Below are 20088 nucleotides of genomic sequence, written 5' to 3'. Positions count from 1 at the left end.
ATGGCCACCTACAGATTGCCAAAGGACAGGAAATGCATGACACAAAATGAGGACACCTTTGCATAATACAGTGGTACCTTGGGTTACAGGGGTTTCAGGTTACAGACACTTCAGGTTACAGACTCCACTAACCCAGAAATAGTACCTCAGGTTAAGAACTTGGCTTCAGGATGAGAACAGAAATCACGCTCCGGCGGCGCAGCGGGAGGCCCCATTAGCTAAAGTTAAGAACAGTTTCAGGTTAAGAACGGACCTCCAGAACAAATTAAGTTCTTAACCCAAGGTATTTGCATAAACCAATTATATTTGCATATTTTAAGGGGGAAATCACAATGATTTAAATATCGGGGGGGGGGGGGAGGAGTTGTGTGCTTGCTTGATCTGCTAATTACTGGTAGGCTGGTTTATCTTTAAACCAGACTTGGACTGGACAGCCAGTGTGGTGTAGTGCTCAGAATGCTGGACTAGGACATGGGAGACTTGGGTCTGAATCCGCACTCAGCCAGGAAGCACACTGGGTGACCTTGGGCCAGTCACTCTCAGTCTAACCTATCTCACAGGATTCTGAATTATAAAAATGGGGAAGGAGGAGAAGACGATGTATGCCACCTTGAGCTTCTTGGAGGAAAATTAAATAACACAGAAAATAAAGAGAGGAATTTCCTCTGGAAAATTGCGCACAAACCCACTCCATGTCCTCGTAGCTGCAATAACCCCATATTTTCTGACCCCAGCTCTCCTCCTCTGCGTGTGCCTTGTGTCAAGATTCTCGATTGTAAGGGAGGTGGGGCAGGGACCTGACCTTTGCAAAGTATAGCTCGCGTTGATGACGGCTGCAAGCCAGAGAGCGGAAGCCCAGGGCTGCAAAACCACAGTCTCTGCTGATTCACCGGCTAAATATGCAATGAGAGTCCTGCCTCGCCCTTCAGCACCCGCTGGCAAAGTGGAGGAAAATAACTCCCCGTTTTCAAAACCAAAAGTATTTAACGGCCTTGGTTCTGTGCACAAAGCTGGACTTTAAAACTCATGGTAAGTAAGGAGCCACTAATTATTTGTGGTTAATATAACCCCACATAGATAGGGACCTGGAGATTCTAACTTTCTTTGCTGACTCCTCCCCACCCCCAACCGCGTAAGAGTGGTGGTTCCTTACAACTAGTGTCCCCCCCCCTCCCGCCGAATGGCTTCTCCCAGGAGGTCACTCTCCCACGCATGCGCGTTGCTTCGTACCGGGCAGATTGACTGCTCTAGCCATGGGCGCTGAGTTGCGGCAGCTGCGGCTGCAACAGAAGAGGCGGTTGGTCCAGGAGCGGATCCGGGAGTTCCCCGATTTTCCCACGCCGGGGGTGCTTTTCCGGTAAGCGGGACGGGTAGCGGCCACTTGGGGCTATATGTGATGCCGAGGTCTTGTTCCCCTGAGCATGTGCAGAGGGCAGTCCTTCCCCCTCCCTTGGGGAAGCGCTCCTGTTGCCAGTGAACCACTACAAGGTCCCGGCGACTGCGGAAAGGAAAATGCACTCTGCCCATGCTCCGAAGTACACTTTTTTTCTGACCGTAAACTTCTTCCCTCTGGTTGTCGAATTCCCCTCATTTAAGAGGCTCCAGGGCTCAGACTAAGCCGGTCTCGAAGTAGGGGTGGGGGTGGTCGTCTTCTAAAAATATCCCTTTATTTATGATTACGCCCTCCATGCGCCTGGTGCTCTCCAAAGTACCAGCAGGACAGGTCTCTGGAGGAGCTTGCAGTCCAGAAAGCACAATCAGTTATGTGCGCATTTGCTACATGATTTGCCCCAGGACTGCAGAGATGAAAGGAGGACCATGCTGGTTTTTGCCCTTGGCCAGGGGACAAAGGAGAAGCAGGACCCTGTGCTTCTGCCCTCTCAGCAAGTATGGGCATCCACAGGGGTGGGTGGGACATGACCCAAAGCTCCCTGACTCCACAGTCAGTTTCTAGCATGCGTGGAACCTGAGATATAAGACGAAATGTGTAGCCATGATTCTTCTCATTTTTTGGCCTGTTTCCCCCTTTCAGTGTTTTACTTTGCCCCAGCGAAAAGTTCCTGCTGAGGCCCATGCCCCAAAGAGCGCCATAGCAAGCGGAATATGCCACCTGTGGGCCAGGGGATGTGACTGATGTGATACCTAGCTTTCAGGTTTGATTAAGCCTAGAAGAAGTGGGAGAATAAGGAAAATACACAAGAGGTTGGATACCTGTTGCTTTAACTTCATTTATAAAGCAGCTCCAATGCTGGATCCCAAATATTTTTCTTCTGAAGGATAATTCCCACTCACAAATAATTTCTTTTGACAAGTACTTCTTTCTCTCCATAGAGATATCACCCCCCTCTTAAAGGACCCGGTTGCCTTTGCAGCTGCAATTGACCTCCTGGAAGCTCATGTCAAGGCCTCACATCCCCAGGTTGAGTACATTGCAGGTGAGTCAGGGACCAGTTTGTCTTTAAAGCTCTGGAGGGCACCAGGTTGGGGGAGGCTGTCCTTAAGAGGAAGTCAGTGGATCTTGAGGCCATGAATGCCCCATCTACAAACATGCTGCATCCTGACAACAAATCTTCCTCCCTTGACTCCTCTGAGTTCTCTGTGCATGCTCAGATGCACTCTTGGTCAAATGTATATGCCAAGGCTGAGCCACTGAAACCAGACAGTACTCCCTTTAAATCATAAAGAGCTTGGCATTTGCTCCACTTAAGCCTCCACTGAATGGCCTCACAAACAGCAGAAGAAGTGCTAAACCTGTGCCTGGTTTCTCCCTGGTCTGCTAACTTTCTACTTGCGGGGGATTGCACTGCATAGAGAAGCATTCTGTCATGTGAACGCGTGCAGGCCCCCTGCAATGTGAAGTCCAGAGACAGGTTTACAATCTCATCTTCCTGTCAGCAGGTAGAACGCCTCAGATACCACACTCACTGTGCCACAACGATGGGAGTACCGCTTTTAACTTTGAGGACTGAGAAAGTAAGCTGCTGCTTCTCTGCTTCTGACAGGTCTTGATTCCCGAGGATTCCTTTTTGGACCAGTTTTGGCACAGAGATTGGGAGTTGGATTTGTGCTAATAAGGAAGAAGGGGAAGCTACCAGGTCCCACAGTGTCCGTTGCCTACTCTCTGGAATATGGCCAGGTATTGGTGGGGGTTTTTTCTAGGGGGTGGAGGTGGGGGCTAATCAAAGGATTTCAAATGCAGCTCTGGTGGAGGGGCTTCTAAAGATCGTCCAGTGTTGATTTATGCTGCCTCAGCAGGAGAATGCAAAGCCATTTTTTAAAAAAGTGTATTATAATTTTTAATTTACCACATTTGTACACCAAAAAATCTTAGAGCAGCTTAGCAAAGTCAGCTCTAAGACAGTCTCTTCCCTCACGCTCACAATCTAAAAATACGTGACACATGAGGAAAAAGGAGGAGGGAAAAGCTGAAACACAAATTCTTTTTTCCCTTTATTTGCATTTTCAAAAACAGGAACAGAGCACACTTCACCCCCCTCCGCCTGCCCCACTTACGACTTTGTACCAAATACAGCATGTATACATATACCATATAACTTCCCTTCCACCCTTTTCCTGGTTCCTTTGTTTTTCCTTCCTGGTTCCTTTGTTGTTACCATTCCCAAGAGGAAAATCTCAGGTGTTTTAGGGAAAGTTTTCTTTTTAATATATATTTTTTAATTCTTTATATATAGTTGCCCAATATTCCTTAATTACTTTACAGGACCGCCACATGTGGAAAAAGGATCGCTCAATTTTATTACACTTCCAACATAAACATTTTTCTTTTTTTAGACATTTTTGCCAATCTGGTGTGTGTTGAACACCATCTGTGGGTCATTTTCATATTTTATCGCATAGCATGCCATGAAATTCATATTCACTTTCCACAGCTTTTTGCATAATTCATAATCAATATTGTGACCCACATCTTGCCAAACACAAGTTCTTACGGTTCTTGGAAGTTACAACTGAGGCAAGTGGTGTTTCTGGCTGCCATTTGCTTGATAAAGAGTAGCCCCACCCCTGAAGTCCTCTTTCCACCCCGATCCCCATCAAATCCCTTATTAACATCCATGCCACTGTTCTTCCCACAGACAGCTGACTTGCTGGCGGTTGAGTCCTCCCTGCTCCCTCACCAATGCTAGGCAGTTCTGTCCCACATTTTGGGGTGATGAGCCCCCCACCCCCACCCCAGGATTCTGGCCACTACATTGCCCATTCAGCAAGCCTAAAATCCACCCTTCTTTTGCACCCCACAGGCAGAGCTCGAAGTTCAAAACGACGCAGTGAACCCCGGTCAGAATGTGCTCTTGATCGACGACCTGCTTGCCACAGGAGGTGAGAACCGGGCAGATACTGAGGCTGTTGGGTAGATTGGCAGTCGGGGTCCTCTCCAGTTCTGCAGACACCCAAATGGAAGATGACGCCCCCGCTGGCTTAGCCCAAAGACAGACTTGCCATGTCCCTCTTTATTCCTGCTCTCTTGCCTGCCCAGGACCTTGTGGGTTCATTGTGGGTGCTGGTCAGCACTGGGTGACATGCCAGGCTTTGCTTGCTCAAGCCATGTTTTTCCTCCTTAATCTCAAGTGTGCAACATGATAGTTCTGCACCCGAGAGTGGAACAAGTCTGCAATCTCCATGCTAGACTCGACATGTAAGCAGATCTCACAGCTAAAACATTATCCAGCCTCATTTTTCTGCCTTTTTGTTTTAGTTTCCTTCTCAAAAGTTGCCTCTCAACTTGTGTCACATTTTTCCTGATGAGGAATTCTGGAGAACTTGGAAGCTTGCTTCCATTTTTTTACTTCGTCCTAATTACCCAATTGCAAACACATGGCGTAATGTTGGCCCACTTGGGTTTAAAATGGGATTTAACATATTGGTGGAGCATAAGGTTGTGCCTTACCCCACACTGTTAAAAGCAGCATACTCTGAGTGCCAGTTGTTGGGAATCACAAGTTAGGGGAGAGATATTCCGATAGCTGCCTGGTTGGCCATGGAGGGAACAGGATGTGGGCTCCAGCTGTGGGTTCTTCTCATGTTACAATCAACGGTAGCTGAATAGTGCAGGTTTTTCTTCTGCATGAGTTAACATCCCCGTCTCTCATTTAGGGACCATGCAAGCTGCCTGTGAGCTGATGAAGAAGCTGGGGGCTAATATCCTGGAGTGTGTGGTACTTATAGAGTTAAAGTCCCTTAAAGGGCAAGAAGCCATCAAGCCAAACTCCCTCTACTCGCTGCTGCAGTATGACTGATACCCAGGAGTGACCGCCTGCCTCAAGCCTTGTTTCAGTTGAGATGGCCTTGCCGCCTTCCTCTGCCAAACAATTCCCAGCTTTGCATTGTTGCCTGCAAGCTTTCTTTCCTTTTTTTCCCTTAAAGTGACCCTTGCTCCCATCAAGTTGCCGTTGTCACCCTGGACTTTGTACGTGAAGGGCTAATTATTTAAGTGCCATGGGAGAGGCTTTTATTATTATTAAAAGCACCAAATGATGCTCGGATTTTTCTTTAAGGCTATCTCCTTGTAGGCAGTCTTGGGGATGACTCGCTCACCAGAACCCAGGCCTAGAGGCTTCCCAGAGTCAGCCTTTTCAAAACAGAAGTCACTTACACCTTTTAGAAAGCAAGAGATTGTTATTCCTCTATGCTAATTGGGGGGGGGGGGGGCAGGGAGAGCCAGCCTAGTGTCCTTGAAACATTTTGGACTACAGTTCCCATCAGCCTCAGTAAGAAGACATGATGGAAGTTGTAGTCCTTGCAAAAGCTGGAATGCACCCCCAGGGCAGGGATGCCTAGGGTTGGCATCGGTCTTGGTTGCTAAATTCCACCTAAACCATACCAGCATATTATGGCCATCCTCTTAGAAGACTTTGGATGAACTGCACCCTGAGCATTTCCCCCAATAGCTATGGCTTGCGGTTCTGCACAGGTCTTTTGGCACCGGAATGGAAAAGTACTTCTGTGCTGTCCCAGATTTGAAACGGCTTGTAAAAAAAATGTTCCTTTCACGTAATGTACAGGTAAGGAAGAGAACCAGGTAGTAAAAGCACCAGTGACTTAAAACCATCCAGTGTAAGAGTAGAACCATTGAAATTAATGGACATGACTTAGTGGATACAGCCCACTCTTAACCCTTTCCTTCCCCCTCCTTGACTCTCTTCAAAATAACTCTTCTGGCTAAAATCATTTATGTTATCAGCATTAAGAGACGCATACAAAATGTCTCTGCTTATGTTTACTTTAAAGTTAAAAATATTCTCTATATATAATAAATATTATACTCTGATCACCCTAGAACTTCTCTTATGCCAACACCTTAAAAAAACAACAACCCCAACTCGAAAAAGAATGAAGTTTTATTTGCATAATTAACAATAACGCCATTTTTTCTAGCTAGGTCTTCAGTTTTGCCATCAAAATACACTGTGCAGACTCACCTGCACCACTTTTCTGGTGTGGATTCTTCTGTTTGCTGTGGGTTTGGGGTCGTTTGGTTTTGTTGCATTCTGCTTTCTCTTTATTTTCATGCTGATTTCTAAAATGTTATTGCAAGGTTGCTCTAACTACTAAAAATGGCATCAAGATCATTTCAACAAAAGGCAGTAGTAGCTACTGGAGGTGCCCCAGCTATCTCCCATCAGCCTCAGTTAGCACGGCTGGTGTTCAGGATGATAGGAGTCGGCAGTCCAGCGACAGCTCGAGGGCCTCAAATTAGCCACCCCTTAAGCTTGCAAGCAGAGTCAGTTAAGGTATTTGTGAATAGGGGTTTTATTCAGCTTCCTGTGGCCACAGAACAGATAATCCACTGCTGCCACTGATGGTTTTGGAGTTAGTACAGAATAGCTCTCGTGCTGCTGCAAAACTCAGTGCTGCAATGCTAAGAGACAGGTGCAGGCCAGGGACCTCAATTCAAGGGCCCCATTTAGCTCCCAAACCCATGGATTGCCTAACAGGGTGAACTATAATTAATTTAATAGGTTTAAGGCAAATAAGTCACAACAGCAGTTTGCACAGCAGCTGTCTCAGCATCTGCTAAAGGAAAGAGCCAAAAAAATAAAGGAAGGGGAAGAGATGAGGTCACATGCAGTCACAAGGAAGTCCCTTTACTGGCAGATAGATTCCCTGGTTCCATGTGTGCGATTGTAGAGCCGTACAATGGGCTGGGCCAGCCTTTCCCAACCTCAGGGTCCCAGGTGGTTGGGCTACAAATCCCATAATCCTTAACCAGGCGGGAGCTGTGGTCAGGGAAGATGGGAGCTGTAAGTCCAACATCTGGGGAAAGGTTGAGACAGAGTGCTCTAGGGCATGCAAAGTCAAGTCACAACCACACCATACATTACAAACACATGACTCCCCCCCCCCCCCAAGATCCTGGGAACTGTAGTTTACCACTCAGCTAGAACCCCTGCACCCTTAACAAACTACAGTTCCCAGCATTCTTTGGGGCAGTACGTTAAATGTATGGTGGACCTGTGACCTCAGGCTCAAGCGAAATTGTAGAAATCCACCACCGCTGCTCTTGGCTCAATCCCCTTTTACTGAAGCTAAGAGACAAAAATGTCAACTAAATGGCTTGGCCAGTTAAAAATCACTCATTTTAAGCTCCTCCTGATCAATAAATAGTTATTGCTAAGGTTCATATACAAGTTATGTTTTACAACCAATTTTTTTAAAAGTACTTTTAATGTCCTCTATCTACCAAGTCTTGGAGGAACTGAAACTCCCTTTGTGGAAAAGGCAGCTCCCACCCGTTCCTGCCAGATGAGGGAATGGAAACGCTAGTCATGAAAGGAGTAATGGCTTTGTGGTCCTGCAGCGTCATTCTCTATGCCTGTTCAGCAAATCTGGCAAGTGGGAAAGCGGTGCTGACAAAGAACTTTTTTAATGCACGAAGGCGAAAAGTTTGGTACTTTGTTGTGATACGCCAATCAAACTGAATTTCCTGGTTTGTATGTGCTGCCCTCTTGTGGCCTTACAGAACCGTAACAGCTACACAGGCACCAGGATGGCACTTAGAAAACTAGGAGGAAAGGAAGGAAGGAGAGCTGCCATATCCTCTTAATTCTGAAAAAGCCACAATATTCACATTTTGCTCACATTCATGCAAGGAGAGAAAACGACACACACGTCTCTGGCCATTGGGGTCCTTTCCCAAGAGAGATTGGGACACAATGATGCTGCTGAGCCTAAGGCATGATCTCCCCACATCCTGCAGCCTAGATTAGAGCCTTTCCTCTTGCTTTGCCCTTGCGGCCAGTCTCTCCGTGACAACGTTGAGGTCCACACTTTTGTCCAGCTTGATGTACGTTTCTTGCCGGATGGGGAGAACGCTCACCCAGTCGGGCAGCAGCTCTGAGAGGAGACGAAGGTGCTTTTCTGTCTCTCCTGCAGGGACAGAGGAAGAGTTTCAGACAGAGCACTGTGCCAACTGATTGTTTTCTCACTTAACAGCTTTTGTTAAGTGAGAACAGAAAGCCCCTGTCTATCATAGGGATACCCACTATAAATGACTCCATGGTGGTTAAATCACCACTGAAAACATGGCAGGGAAAGGACTCTTTGCATGCAGACAGTTGCACGATTAATCCTCTTAACAACTCCTCTTAAAAAGATATGCAGCTTTTTTGGGTTAGAGGGCACATTCCCAGGGCTCCGTGTATAGTAAGACGGAAGTCACATGCTGGCAGAGGGTGGTGCCAGGGACAAAAAAGGGAAAGTTTTCTAGACTAGCGATCACCCTGCTTCAGGCTGGAATACCTAGCCCAACTGGGTTTGATCGGGTTACCCTCAAGTATACAGAAGATTATTTTTTGTGTAAACACAACAGACCAATTCAGCCACTGTTGCAGGGGAAGCCGATCTTTTCCAATTGTGTGCTACACACACCTATAAGGTGTTTGTTCTTACACAGCTGGGAGGTAAACAACTTCATCCCAAGCCATGCAAGCAGCAAAGACCAATTAAGCTGAAACTTTGATCTCGAACTTGCCTTCCACAGGAGGCAGTGACGGCCAGCAACTGGGATGGCTTCAAAAGAGGATTAGACTAACTCATGGAGGACAAGGCTACACCCTGCCTCCAATGTTAAGAGACGTTAGGTCTCTGAATACCAGGCTGCTGGGAATCGCAGGTGGGCAGAGCACTGTTGCACTCCTGTCCAGCTTGCAGGCTTCCAACAGGCATCTGGTCGGCCACTGGGGGAAGAATAGGATGCTCGGTTAGATGGGCCACTTGCCTGACCCAGCAGGCCAGTTCCTATGCTCCTAAAATACAGCCTAGTCTAGTTGTTCTGAAACTTCATAGAAAGAGGGGACACACTTTTTAAAATGGCTGGGGAAATAAGAAGGAACAAACCCTGATGGGGTGGAAGAATGGAGCAGATTCAGGTGTTGGGAGCCGCCTAAAATGAGGCATGATGGGAACTATAGTTCTGCAACATCCAAGGGGCACAGCTTCCCCATCTCTGCCTGGAGACAACGCATCACCCCCCTTCTCTCCCTCTCCAAGCTCGCCAGATGTGCCCTCTTCCTCCCCTTACCAAACGTCATGAGGGACCGGTAGCTGGCCATCATCCGCTGGCACGCCACCTCCATGGGCAGCACCTGCTTCTTCTCCGCCACAAAGACGTTGCGCAGGACCCGCGCCATCTCCGGCAGACGCGACAGCATGTCCAGGCGCCGCTCCTGCTGCGGGTTCCGCACCATCAGCGCCTGCAGCTTTTGAACTTCCTTGGCTCTGACCTGAGAGAGAGAGAGAAAGGGAGAGAGGTGGCGGCGGCGGCAGCATCAGAAGCGATCAACCCTGATAGCTTCTGTGTGCAAAGCAGATGCTCTGCTGGAAGTGAGCTAAGCATCCTTTAGAATTCTAAGTGTGCATCTTGTCTGCGGCAAGGAAAGGGGGTGGGTAGAGCAGGGCAAAGAGCGTTGCAAAAAGAACAGGGAGTGAGTCTGTGTGGGAAGGGAAAGAATATAAGAAGAGCCCGCAGGATCAGGCCATCTAGCCCAGCAGCCTGTTCTGAGTGGCCAACCAGATGCCCCCAATGGGAATCCCACAAGCAGGGCCCAAGCACAAGGGCACTCTCCCATCTTGCAGTTTCCAGCAACTTGCACTCAAAGGTGCCACCCTAATACAATAATAATAATAATAATAATAATAATAATAATAATAATAATAAATATTTATTTATACCCCGCCCATCTGGCTGAGTTTCCCCAGCCACTCTGGGAGACTCCCAATCAAGTGTTAAAAACAGTACAGCGTTAAATATTAAAAACTTCCCTGAACAGGGCTGCCTTCAGATGTCTTCTGAATGTCAGGTAGTTGTTTATCTCTTTGATATCTGATGGGAGGGCGTTCCACAGGGCGGGCGCCACTACTGAGAAGGCCCTCTGCCTGGTTCCCTGTAGCCTCACTTCTCGCAATGAGGGAACCGCCAGAAGGCCCTCGGCGCTGGATCTCAGTGTGCGGGCTGAACAATGGGGGTGGAGACGCTCCTTCAGGTATACAGGACCGAGGCCATTTAGGGCTTTAAAGGTCAGGACCAACACTTTGAATTGTGCTCGGAAACTACTACTACTTACTAAACTAAAATAAAAAATAAAATGAAATAAAAGTAATAGTACAGTGGTACCTTGGGTTAAGTACTTAATTCGTTCCGGAGGTCCGTACTTGAAACTGTTCTTAACCTGAAGCACCACTTTAGCTAATGGGGCCTCCTGCTGCTGCCGCGCCACTGGAGCACGATTTCTGTTCTTATCCTGAAGCAAAAGTTCTTAACCTGAAGCACTATTTCTAGGTTAGCGGAGTCTGTAAGTGTATGTAACCCGAGGTACCACTGTAATAGTAATGGTAATGATGCATGAGGTGGAGCAGGTCGGTGGTCCTGCCCCATCTGCAAACCCCCTTTCTGACTCTGGATGTTGCGACCTGGAGTTCCCTACTTTACAAACCAAGAACAAAGGAGACCCACATCCCACAAGCCTGAAGCCTGCCAGGTGAGGAGACGGCAAGGCACTCACCCTCTCCAACAAGGACTGCGACACCCCTTTCAGGCTGCTGGGGGTGCCAGTCGGAGCTGGCGGGGGTGGCTGAGGGGACTCCGGCACAGAGGGGCTGGTTTCGGCGGTCCTCAGAGCCAGATTGGCCAGCGCCTTCTCCATCTGTTGTTGGGTGTGGCAGAAAGAAAGAGAGAGCAGGTGGATCAGTCATCACTAGCAGATTTTCTCACCTGGCAAGCAAAGGAGTCTTGCGTAGCTGAAAAGCAGTTGCGATGCCATGCGTAACAGTAAACTGATAAGCTCCTGAACAATTTCTCGCCCCCATCATGCACAAACAGCCCATTCAAGTGAAATGCAGGTGGCTGAGGCAGCAGAAGACCTCTCGCTCCCTCTTCCCCAGCACAGTAATCAACAACCAACTTTATCTAGCCACAGGCTTTCCCTCTCTAGTACCAAATCCCAACTTTTGGACCCCTCCCTTTTTTGGGGGGGGGGAGAGGAAAGAAAGCTGCATTAAGGCCAAAATAAAAACAAGTCCAAAGAAAAAATTGGCCAACTTCTGACTGCAGGGAAAGAGTCAATAGTCACACAAGGAGGCAGACCCATCACAATTGTTCCTATTTCGATGGTCAAGATCCACTCATAATAAATTCAAGGTATCAGTAAAAAAATATATAAAATATTCCTTACAAATTTAGTACACAGAAATTCAAAGTATTAGCATACAAATATGGCACCTTCCTCAATATGAAGCATCTCCTATCCCAAGATTGTCAGGTGAGGTTGCAGTTGCAACATCACTGGGGCATACCCAGTTGGCAGCAACCTACAACAGGGCCTCTTTGGTGGTGGCTCCCCATTTGTGGAATTCCTTCCACAAGGAATTCCATCTGACGGCTGAAAGAAGCTGCTCCTGGCAACCTTGAGAGATCACTGGCTAACTGTTTGCAAGAAGGCTGTATAAAAAAATTGATGTTATTGACAGGTTTGCTGCCCTGAGGGCTCCTTTGCAAGGAAGAACAGGATATAAAATGGAAATAATAATAGCTAAGTCGAAGAGTTCCACCCACAATCAGAGGGCCTTCTCCTTTGGCCAGCTTTACCTTGGGCGTCATCAGGCTGCGAGCCTTGGCCAGCACCTCTTGAGCAGTCGTGATTTTGTCCACCAGCGGGGGCTGAGGCACCTCTGCAGGGACGATGTCGGGCACGTCATCAACGTTGAACCGGGGATGCCACCTTGTCAGTTTGTCTTCCGGCACCACCATTGGAGGGTTGAGAGACGCCAAGAAAGCCTGTGGGGAGTTAGCACAGGGGAGGTGATGACTATGCCTGGTATAGCACCCAGACCAGCAACTGATAAGGTATAGCAAGGTTGTCCCAAACTTGAGTCTCCAGCTGCTTTTGGGCTACAACTCACATCAGGACTAGTGGTCAGGGATGAGGGGAACTGTAGCCCAGAAACATCTGGAGACCCAAGTTTGGGAAACCCTGATGTGAAACAACCCTCCATAGGAGGTATTTTCTCATTTACGTGGCAAAGGCAGGAACAAGTGGAGGGAGGAGACGACAGCTGGGAGGGGGAAGGGCCAGATGAAGAAGACCTTCAGAGGTCCTAGGCACTGACAAGATGATGGTGCCCCCATATGCAATTGAAAACAAGGACGATACTAAACCGTAAAATAAAATTGTATTTTTCAAGAGCTTGCATGCTTGCAGAAATGTGTGTGCATATTATGTCTTATGCAACCCATGACAGGATCTGCTTTCTTCACATTCTTTTGGTCTACGTTAGTAGACATTAGTTGTCGTCATCCCCAGTTTAGGTGGGGATAAGTAATAAGAAGAGAACAGGAAAACTGGGGAAGACTGTGGAGTGTAAGATGCCTGAAAGTTCCGATTCTTTGGTGCTTTTTTTTGAACTGTCAAATTCTTCCCAAAGCTTCTCATGCGTTGCTGGTGTATGTGCTTAGTCTGCTTACTGGGTAAATCCAGCACTTTTTTGGGAGGGGAGAAGAGACTTGCCTTGTGGTGCCCTTTTACGATGTTAACTAAGTTCCTGCCAAATATTTTCCGACGCTGCATCAGGTGTGATGCCGACAGCTTCTCTCCTGAAACAAAAAAATGAAGGGTGATGAGCCACATCTCCCTCTTGCTCCCTCTGAAACTGCTGTTCCCTTCTACCCGCCAGTTCAGGGATGGGAAACCTTTGAGTTGGGCTGGAGGCGGGCACATGCCAGTGGTGGGTGGGGCCAGAGGCAAAAGTGGGCGGGGCAACTAATGTAAAATGTGGCATAGGCTGGTGTTTACACACTCCTCTCCCCATCCTCCTCCCAAGGCAAGCAAGAGGTGCCACTGTCAGGAACAAACAGGGTGCGGCCCAAAGAGACTCCCAAGGGCCAGAAACAGGGGCCTGGAGAGCCACCCCGGGTCCCCGGGACCAAGGTTGCCTTACTGTAAAGAAGTGGTCCTACAATGACACACGCTGGGGTTGTTCTTTGGCAGCCCAGCACAAACGTCTTCAAGTTTGGTCTTTGGTACATTTCAAAGGGTGTGGCAGGAAACGTACAATGAAGTCTACCTGCCCACTTTCCTCCCGAGCTCATAGGAGCTTCTTTTGCAAATGCCGCACGGGACCCACCTGCCTCCAGCACGGGTTCGATCGTCAGCTGGTAGTCTCCTCTCTTCTGACCAGGGGTGCCAAAGGTGGGAATGTTCTTCTCCTGGCGCATGATGTACGAAGCTGGATACACAGCTTTGATCTGACCCAGGTTCCGTTCTTCAAATTGCCTGCAGACAGGCAGGGAGAACATCAGCACCCAAGATCTTGCATGCAATCAGAGGTTTATAAACGATCAGATAAATAGAATGTAATCATTCCCTTCGGGAGTGAACATCCCATTAATATAGTGGCACCCTCAAAATGAGGACCAGGAGAGTCTTGAGGTTCTTGGGTCTGGCAGACAGATACAAGGCACGCAAAGTAGGTTTGCACCCGTGATATTGTCATTAAGTTATTAACCACCTTCTATACAATCATCTCAAGGTGACGTAGCGTTAAAACCAGCAAGCAAACAAAAAACATTTAGAGACACAAAAAACAGCAGATAAATTTAAAACAAGATGAAAACCGTCCAAAATAGACAGTGATGGCAAATAACCATTGGTCCAGCTGGGAAAGGCTGATGGAACAAATACAGTGGTACCTCGGGTTAAGAACTTAATTCGTTCTGGAGGTCTGTTCTTAACCTGAAACTGTTCTTCACCTGAAGCAGCACTTTAGCTAATGGGACCTCCTGCTGCCGCCACGCCACTGCTGCGTGATTTCTGTTCTCATCCTGAAGCAAAGTTCTTAACCCAAAGTACTATTTCTGGGTTAGCGGAGTTTGTAACCTGAAGCGTATGTAACCCAAGGTACCACTGTAACGGTAAGAGTTGGAAGAGAGCCCAAGGGTCATCTAGTCCAACCCCCTGCAATGCAGGAATCACAACTAACATGTTCTCAGAAAGTGCAGACAGAGGGCGTCTGCTGAATCTCAACAGGAATGCTATTCCATGTAACAGGGGCAGCCACACTAAAAGCCCTGCTCTAAGCTGCTATGGGACAAACCTCTGAGATTTTGGGGACTTGCCCGAGAAACTTACCCACAAACCAAGCAATCTGCTGGGTGTATAAGGGAGAAGGCAGTCTCTCTCTCAAGTAACCTGACCCTGAGCTGTACTGGCCTTGTGCATTAGTACCAACACCATGAGGACTAAAAGCTTGAAGGAAAAGTGGTCAAGAGTATCCACCTAGCCCAGCACTTTTGTCTCTCCGGCCAGAAGTCTTCAAGCAGAAGAAAGAGGTGTTCTGACTCTAGCTGTGGAGGTTCCAACACCATTTATCACTGCCAAGAGCTCCCAAGACCAGTTACCCAGCTTCCATGATTTTATCTAGTCAAGGGAATGGGAAATCTTTGCAGGGGGGGGGCGTGCATGTGGGAGTGGTAGACAAGGGTCGGGGCAAAAGTGAGCAGGGCAACAGCTGCAACTCTTAACTTTGAGCAGTAGGGGGCAGTCCAACCACCTCACCAAAAGTTAGAGGCTTCTACAGCCCCTCGCATCCATTCAAGCAACCGAGCAGCATGACCACAGTTTAATGCAGGGGTAGGCAACCTAAAGCCCGTGGGCTGGATGCAGCCCAATTGCCTTCTAAATCCGACCCGAGGATGGTCCGGGAATCAGCGTGTTTTTACATGAGTAGACTGTGTGCTTTTATTTAAAATGCATCTCTGGGTTATTTGTGGGGCATAGGAATTCGGGACAGTGGACTGGCCCACGGCTGAAAAAGGTTGCTGACCCCTGGTTTAATGGGTCCTCAAAGCACTCTGGGCACAGAGCAGGTTTGGCGAGGGTGTGCGGCATTGGAAGAGCACTGGGGGCCAACCAGAGGTGTCTGGAGCTGATGACAACACCCTGTGTGCTGAACTTCTTTGGTTCACCATTCATTGCACAAAGTACTATTGCTTTCTGCTCAGGGAAGGCCATCAATTTTATTACATGCCAAATAATTAACATCAGGGGAAAAAATCACCAGCCCAGAAGGGAATTCTGGTCTACCGCTGTGTTACAAAGGCTGCTCTCATCTTCACTCTGTTATTCCCAATTGGCATCCTGGGCAGAATTATTAGCTTGCCAGGTGGAGAGATAGTCACTCTCTCTGCCTCTCCGGACTGACTGCTCACAGGCGACTGCCCCCCGCGCTCCCTGCCCACCCCCAGGAGAAAGGCTGAGCTCTCACCTGCGCATCATGTCCTGGATGCCTTGCTTGACCTTGGCAAAGGTCACCGTCTCCGAGCGGTTGAAAAGCATCCCCACGATGGTGTCCATGCTGCGGAACATCTCGGCCAGCACCTTGTACTTGTAAGGCAGCGCGAGTCCCGGGGGGACGTCCTGGGCGAGGTTGTGGAAGCGCTGGAAGGCTGGTGCCTTCGCACTGGGAAGATGGGGAGAATAAAATAATCGGGTGTTTCCGTCACACGGCAGCACGATGTCACCTTAGCTCTCACACAGGTAGTTGTCGGCGGAGGTTTTGGATGATAGTTGCAAACATTTAAGAGCAGCAAAGCCATTTTCAGATCTGCTGTACAAGTTACTGAGGGGCACCTTTCTAGCGGATCAAAAATATTTTTAAATCAATTTATTGGCTGGGCGTTGCAATCCTAATTATTGACTGGGACATCCAACCATCCTGCAGACTCAAATGGTAGGAGACGGCCAGCTCTGCTTAGGATTGGGCTGTTTGATGGCCTAGAACAGGGATGGCTCACTTGTCGCTGTCCAGATGTTGCTAGACTCCCACCAATCCCAGCCAGCGAGGCCAATAATCTCTAGGGGAAATGGCAGTCACGTAACAATTGGGGTGGGCACAAGCTAACCACCCCTAAACTGAATCAAACAATCACTCTATTATGGCCAATGGCCAGTAACCAGAAAGGAACTTTGTACAAATATATAACATACAAAGCAAAATAGAAAACAACAGCAATCAAACTATTAGTATAACTGTTGTACTACAGAACACCAGGCACAGAAAACAAATTTATAAATTTGCTAAACTTAATCCCTGCAGAAGGTTACATGCAGCAGCACAATATTACACACAAAGAAGAAAGATGGATGAGTACTGATATGCTAAAAGTAAAAAGGCATCAAATGCAAGCTGTCGCCCTGGGAATTTCCAAAAAAAAGGGTTCAATACCCTAAGACCCCTGATCTAGAAAATCGCCATGTCCCCTCTCACCAGACACCTGGCTTCATCACCAAGGCCAACCCCTCAGAAAGCTCTTCCCCTACCTGGTCTCTGCTGTTGGCTCAGGATTGCTTTCGCCCAGCTGGAGTTGAGGGAGGTTCCTCACTTTCTCCTTCTCAGCCTCTTTCCTCTTGCTGATTTTGGATTCCAGCAGCCGAGCCCGTTTTAATCTGCTCTTTATGTCACCGTCAGCCTCTGAGGAGCTGGCTGGCAAAGTGACTTTCTGTGCCAGGGCACGGATCTTTGCCAGACGACCGCTCAGCTCCGCCAACTTCTCCTTAGACACCATCTCCTGTTTGGAAGGAGAGAAATCTCAGCCAGGGAGATTCCTGCCTTATTCACATAGGGAAGGAAAGGGCAAGAATGACCTCTCTTTGCCAGAGACCCTGGAGAGGGACTGCCATTCAGAGTAGACAGCAGTGGCCTGAATAGTCTGAGCTGGTATAAGGCAGCTTCCTATGTTCCTTTGTACAGGCAACGCTCCCTTTTGAAATCTAAATATCCAGCAGACAATCCTTTTAAGTAATCTCTACAGTTTGGTACTTGCCAGTGGCAAGCGGCAACCAGTGGCGAGGTAAGCAACTGAATGGCCTGTGAGCATCACAGACTCCATCAGACTGCCAGCCCTCAATCACTACGGTTGCAATTCTTAAGCAAACTTAGCAGCAGTGCTTCATCTTTCCTTAATCTCGCAGCTCTGAAGTAGTCAGTGTTAGAAACTGAGATATGAAAGCTAGGAGCTAAATAGCACCTTAAACTGAGGTTACAGGTGCTACAACAGAATGTCTAGCCACCCATTTTTAAAAACAAGAATACGAAGCTGAAAATGAATGAAGTGCAGCTAAAATATTATGTTCATTTTTCACAGGGTCTAGTCCTTTCCCCTGCCCACCCCTCTAATATTCTTAAGAGGGCCTCTTCTCCAGTCTTCAGAGAATAGCTGGAAGTGGGGAGGCAGAAAAAGCTGATCCTTTCCTTCCACTCTGCAGCTTTAATCTGAAATCTTAGGCGCAGTACTGCGCCCAGAACTCAGGAACTGCTCGTACTAATGAAATTCCCTGTTGCAAAATGCGGCTAGAACAATGGGAGTTTAGAACACAGGAGGTAGTGCTGGGTCATTAGAATCTGGAGCCACTGAACCCAGTCAATGTGTATACTAATGACAAAGGGTGCTGTGGCAGCTCAGAGGCTATCAGGTTTACTGAGCTGTGCAAGCTTCAGGAGGTGGCAGAATGCTATGTCAGATGTTTAGAGATGGTGGCCTATACAATCCAAAGGCCGCCCCCCTTCCTCTCCAAAGCTCACCTTCTCTACCGGCACTATGCCAGGCTGCACTGTGGTCTCCAGCTGCAGATCTGGTGAAAGAGTTACATTGGCCAAATCCTTTGCCTTTTTATCCAGACTGGAGGGGCTGGGTAGCCCAAGGGCTGTGGGGGAAGCAAAGCCTGGGACCTGAAACAGAAGCACTCCAGTCAGAATTGGCAACACGTCTCCCTTCAGAATACCAGTTGCTTAAGGGAGTTCAGTATGTAGCCTGGAGACGAGAAGGCTGAGAGTTGACATGATGGCCAGCTTCAAATATCTGAAGGGCTGTCACATGCAATAAGGAGCAGGCTTGTTTTCTGCTGCTCCAGAGTGTGGGAACCAAACCAATGGATTCAAATTACAACTGAACAGAGTATTCCAAGTTTTCTAACCACATTGGGTTCTCACTGTAATATCTTACTCACTACAAACCCGTATTCCCTCCTTGGTCAGTCCCCACCAATTCAAACCCTGTTAATGCATGTGCTGCAAAGTCAGGGGGATTATTATTTTTTTACTCTCAATGTACAACACTTTGCACATATTTTGCTCTGAGCCCCATTAACCATTTTAATGCCCATTTCAGAAGTATTCTTTTTCCCATTTTTGGGCACAGTGAATAACCAACCAACAAGGCCTCTACACTAGGACAACTTAATAGCACCGCCATATTCAGGAACAGTCTACCTCAACCATCCAAGACACTGCAGACAACCAACGTGGGAACGGCATGGCAGGTCTGACCCCACAGGTGTCTTCCCTAGAAAGGTGTCTGCTGCCATGTCGCCTCAGAGCTCACACCCAGGAAGGACCAAGAAAACCCGAAGGGGCGGGCCCATTCACACAACCCCGACTTCCAGCCTTTCCCACTACACAACAAGGCTCCGGGCAACTAATCCGGATTAAAGAGGCTCGAAGTAAGAGCGCGCGGTTCTGCTTCCCCTCCTTTCGGGTCACTCACCGCCTCCCCTTTTTCCTCCGCGGGCATCACCAGCGTCTTCCGGGCGCTGCCCTTCGCACCGAGGCGGCCTTGGGCAGAGACCGGCGTGAGCTTCGCCTCGGGCTCCGGCCTGCGCCTTTTCCTGCTGCTGCTGGGCAGCGAGGGCTGCGGGCAGCTGGAGCCGAGCGGGGTGCGAGGAGGCTCCAAGAGGCCCAGCCCCGTCTCTTCCTCCTGCTGCTGCTGCTCCTTCTTCTCGGGCCTGCCGGCCTCCGGGAGCTCGGGGGCTCCATCAGCTTGTACCTTCCGGCGCTTGGCGCTCAAGCTGCCCGCCGCGGGGCCCTTCTTGTTCTGCGCGAAGAAATCGGTGACCCGGAGCTGCGCCATGGCGTCCACGTGGCCGCTTCGTCTCCCGATGGAACGTTTCGAGCCCGGCCGGCTACTCAGCGTTCCATCCGACTGCAACAAAGTATCTGACTTTCGCGGGCTTGGCCTAATCCCCGCCCCTTAGCTTGCTTCCTTTCCCGCGCTGGCGCGGACAAGCTCTTAAAGGCGCCGCGTAGCTTTTCCCGCCTCCATTGCTTGCAGAGACCTGTGGGGTCAGACCTGAGCCCGGCGAAGCAAAACTAGAGAGGCGGCGCTTCTTCTTTTTTCTGTAGGAGCGGGGGAACCTGTAGTCTTCAGGGTACTGTTGAACTACAACTCACACGATCTCCGGCCATTGGCTATGTTGGCTGGGGCTGATGAGAATTGTAGTCCAAAACTCTGGCAATTAGCAGGGAGGTGGGGTGAACAAGCTGCAGCCCGCCAAATGCTCTTGGACTACAACTCCCATGATCCTTCACCATTGGCCATGCTGGCTGGGGCCCATGGGAGTTGGAGTCCGCTAAACATCTCGAGAGCCGCAGATGTCCCCCAGGGAAGCTAATTTAAGTACTTCTGTATTTCTCTGTTTTTCTGCAGTGAGAGAGTAGGACTTGCTTTGAGGTTTGTTTGGGTGAGGACACAGGAGAGATCCAGGCTCGTATCCCTGTCCAGAAGTAACAACATTTCAATAAAGT

The 20088-nt window shown here is 48.7% G+C and overlaps 2 protein-coding genes across 3 annotated transcripts; one reads left to right on the top strand and one right to left on the bottom strand.

The window, feature by feature from the left end:
• Window positions 1-1198: 1198 nt before the first annotated feature.
• On the top strand, window positions 1199-5493 carry APRT (adenine phosphoribosyltransferase). Its single transcript, XM_081017874.1, has 5 exons — window positions 1199-1357; window positions 2332-2435; window positions 3003-3136; window positions 4260-4338; window positions 5113-5493. The coding sequence occupies exons 1-5, from the start codon at window positions 1254-1256 to the stop codon at window positions 5253-5255; spliced, it is 564 nt and encodes a 187-aa protein (XP_080874000.1). The 5' UTR covers window positions 1199-1253; the 3' UTR covers window positions 5256-5493.
• Window positions 5494-5956: 463 nt separating this feature from the next.
• CDT1 (chromatin licensing and DNA replication factor 1) lies at window positions 5957-19795 on the bottom strand. Of its 2 annotated transcripts, XM_081017799.1 has the most exons (10): window positions 19052-19793; window positions 18091-18237; window positions 16830-17077; window positions 15775-15969; window positions 13636-13784; window positions 13020-13105; window positions 12101-12289; window positions 11019-11159; window positions 9539-9740; window positions 5957-8385 (listed from the first exon to the last, which is right to left on the bottom strand). In XM_081017799.1, the coding sequence occupies exons 1-10, from the start codon at window positions 19412-19414 to the stop codon at window positions 8222-8224; spliced, it is 1884 nt and encodes a 627-aa protein (XP_080873925.1). In that variant the 5' UTR covers window positions 19415-19793; the 3' UTR covers window positions 5957-8221. The 2 variants fall into 2 exon arrangements, with proteins under 2 accessions (XP_080873925.1, XP_080873926.1); XM_081017800.1 differs by lacking the exon at window positions 18091-18237 and having other exon boundaries at window positions 19052-19795.
• Window positions 19796-20088: the final 293 nt, after the last annotated feature.

This window comes from Podarcis pityusensis (assembly GCF_964106645.2).
Source record: "Podarcis pityusensis genome assembly, chromosome: 8".
Lineage (NCBI taxonomy): Eukaryota > Metazoa > Chordata > Lepidosauria > Squamata > Lacertidae > Podarcis > Podarcis pityusensis.
Note: the sequence above shows the minus strand (reverse complement) of the source record. Positions and strands in the feature narration are given on the sequence as shown.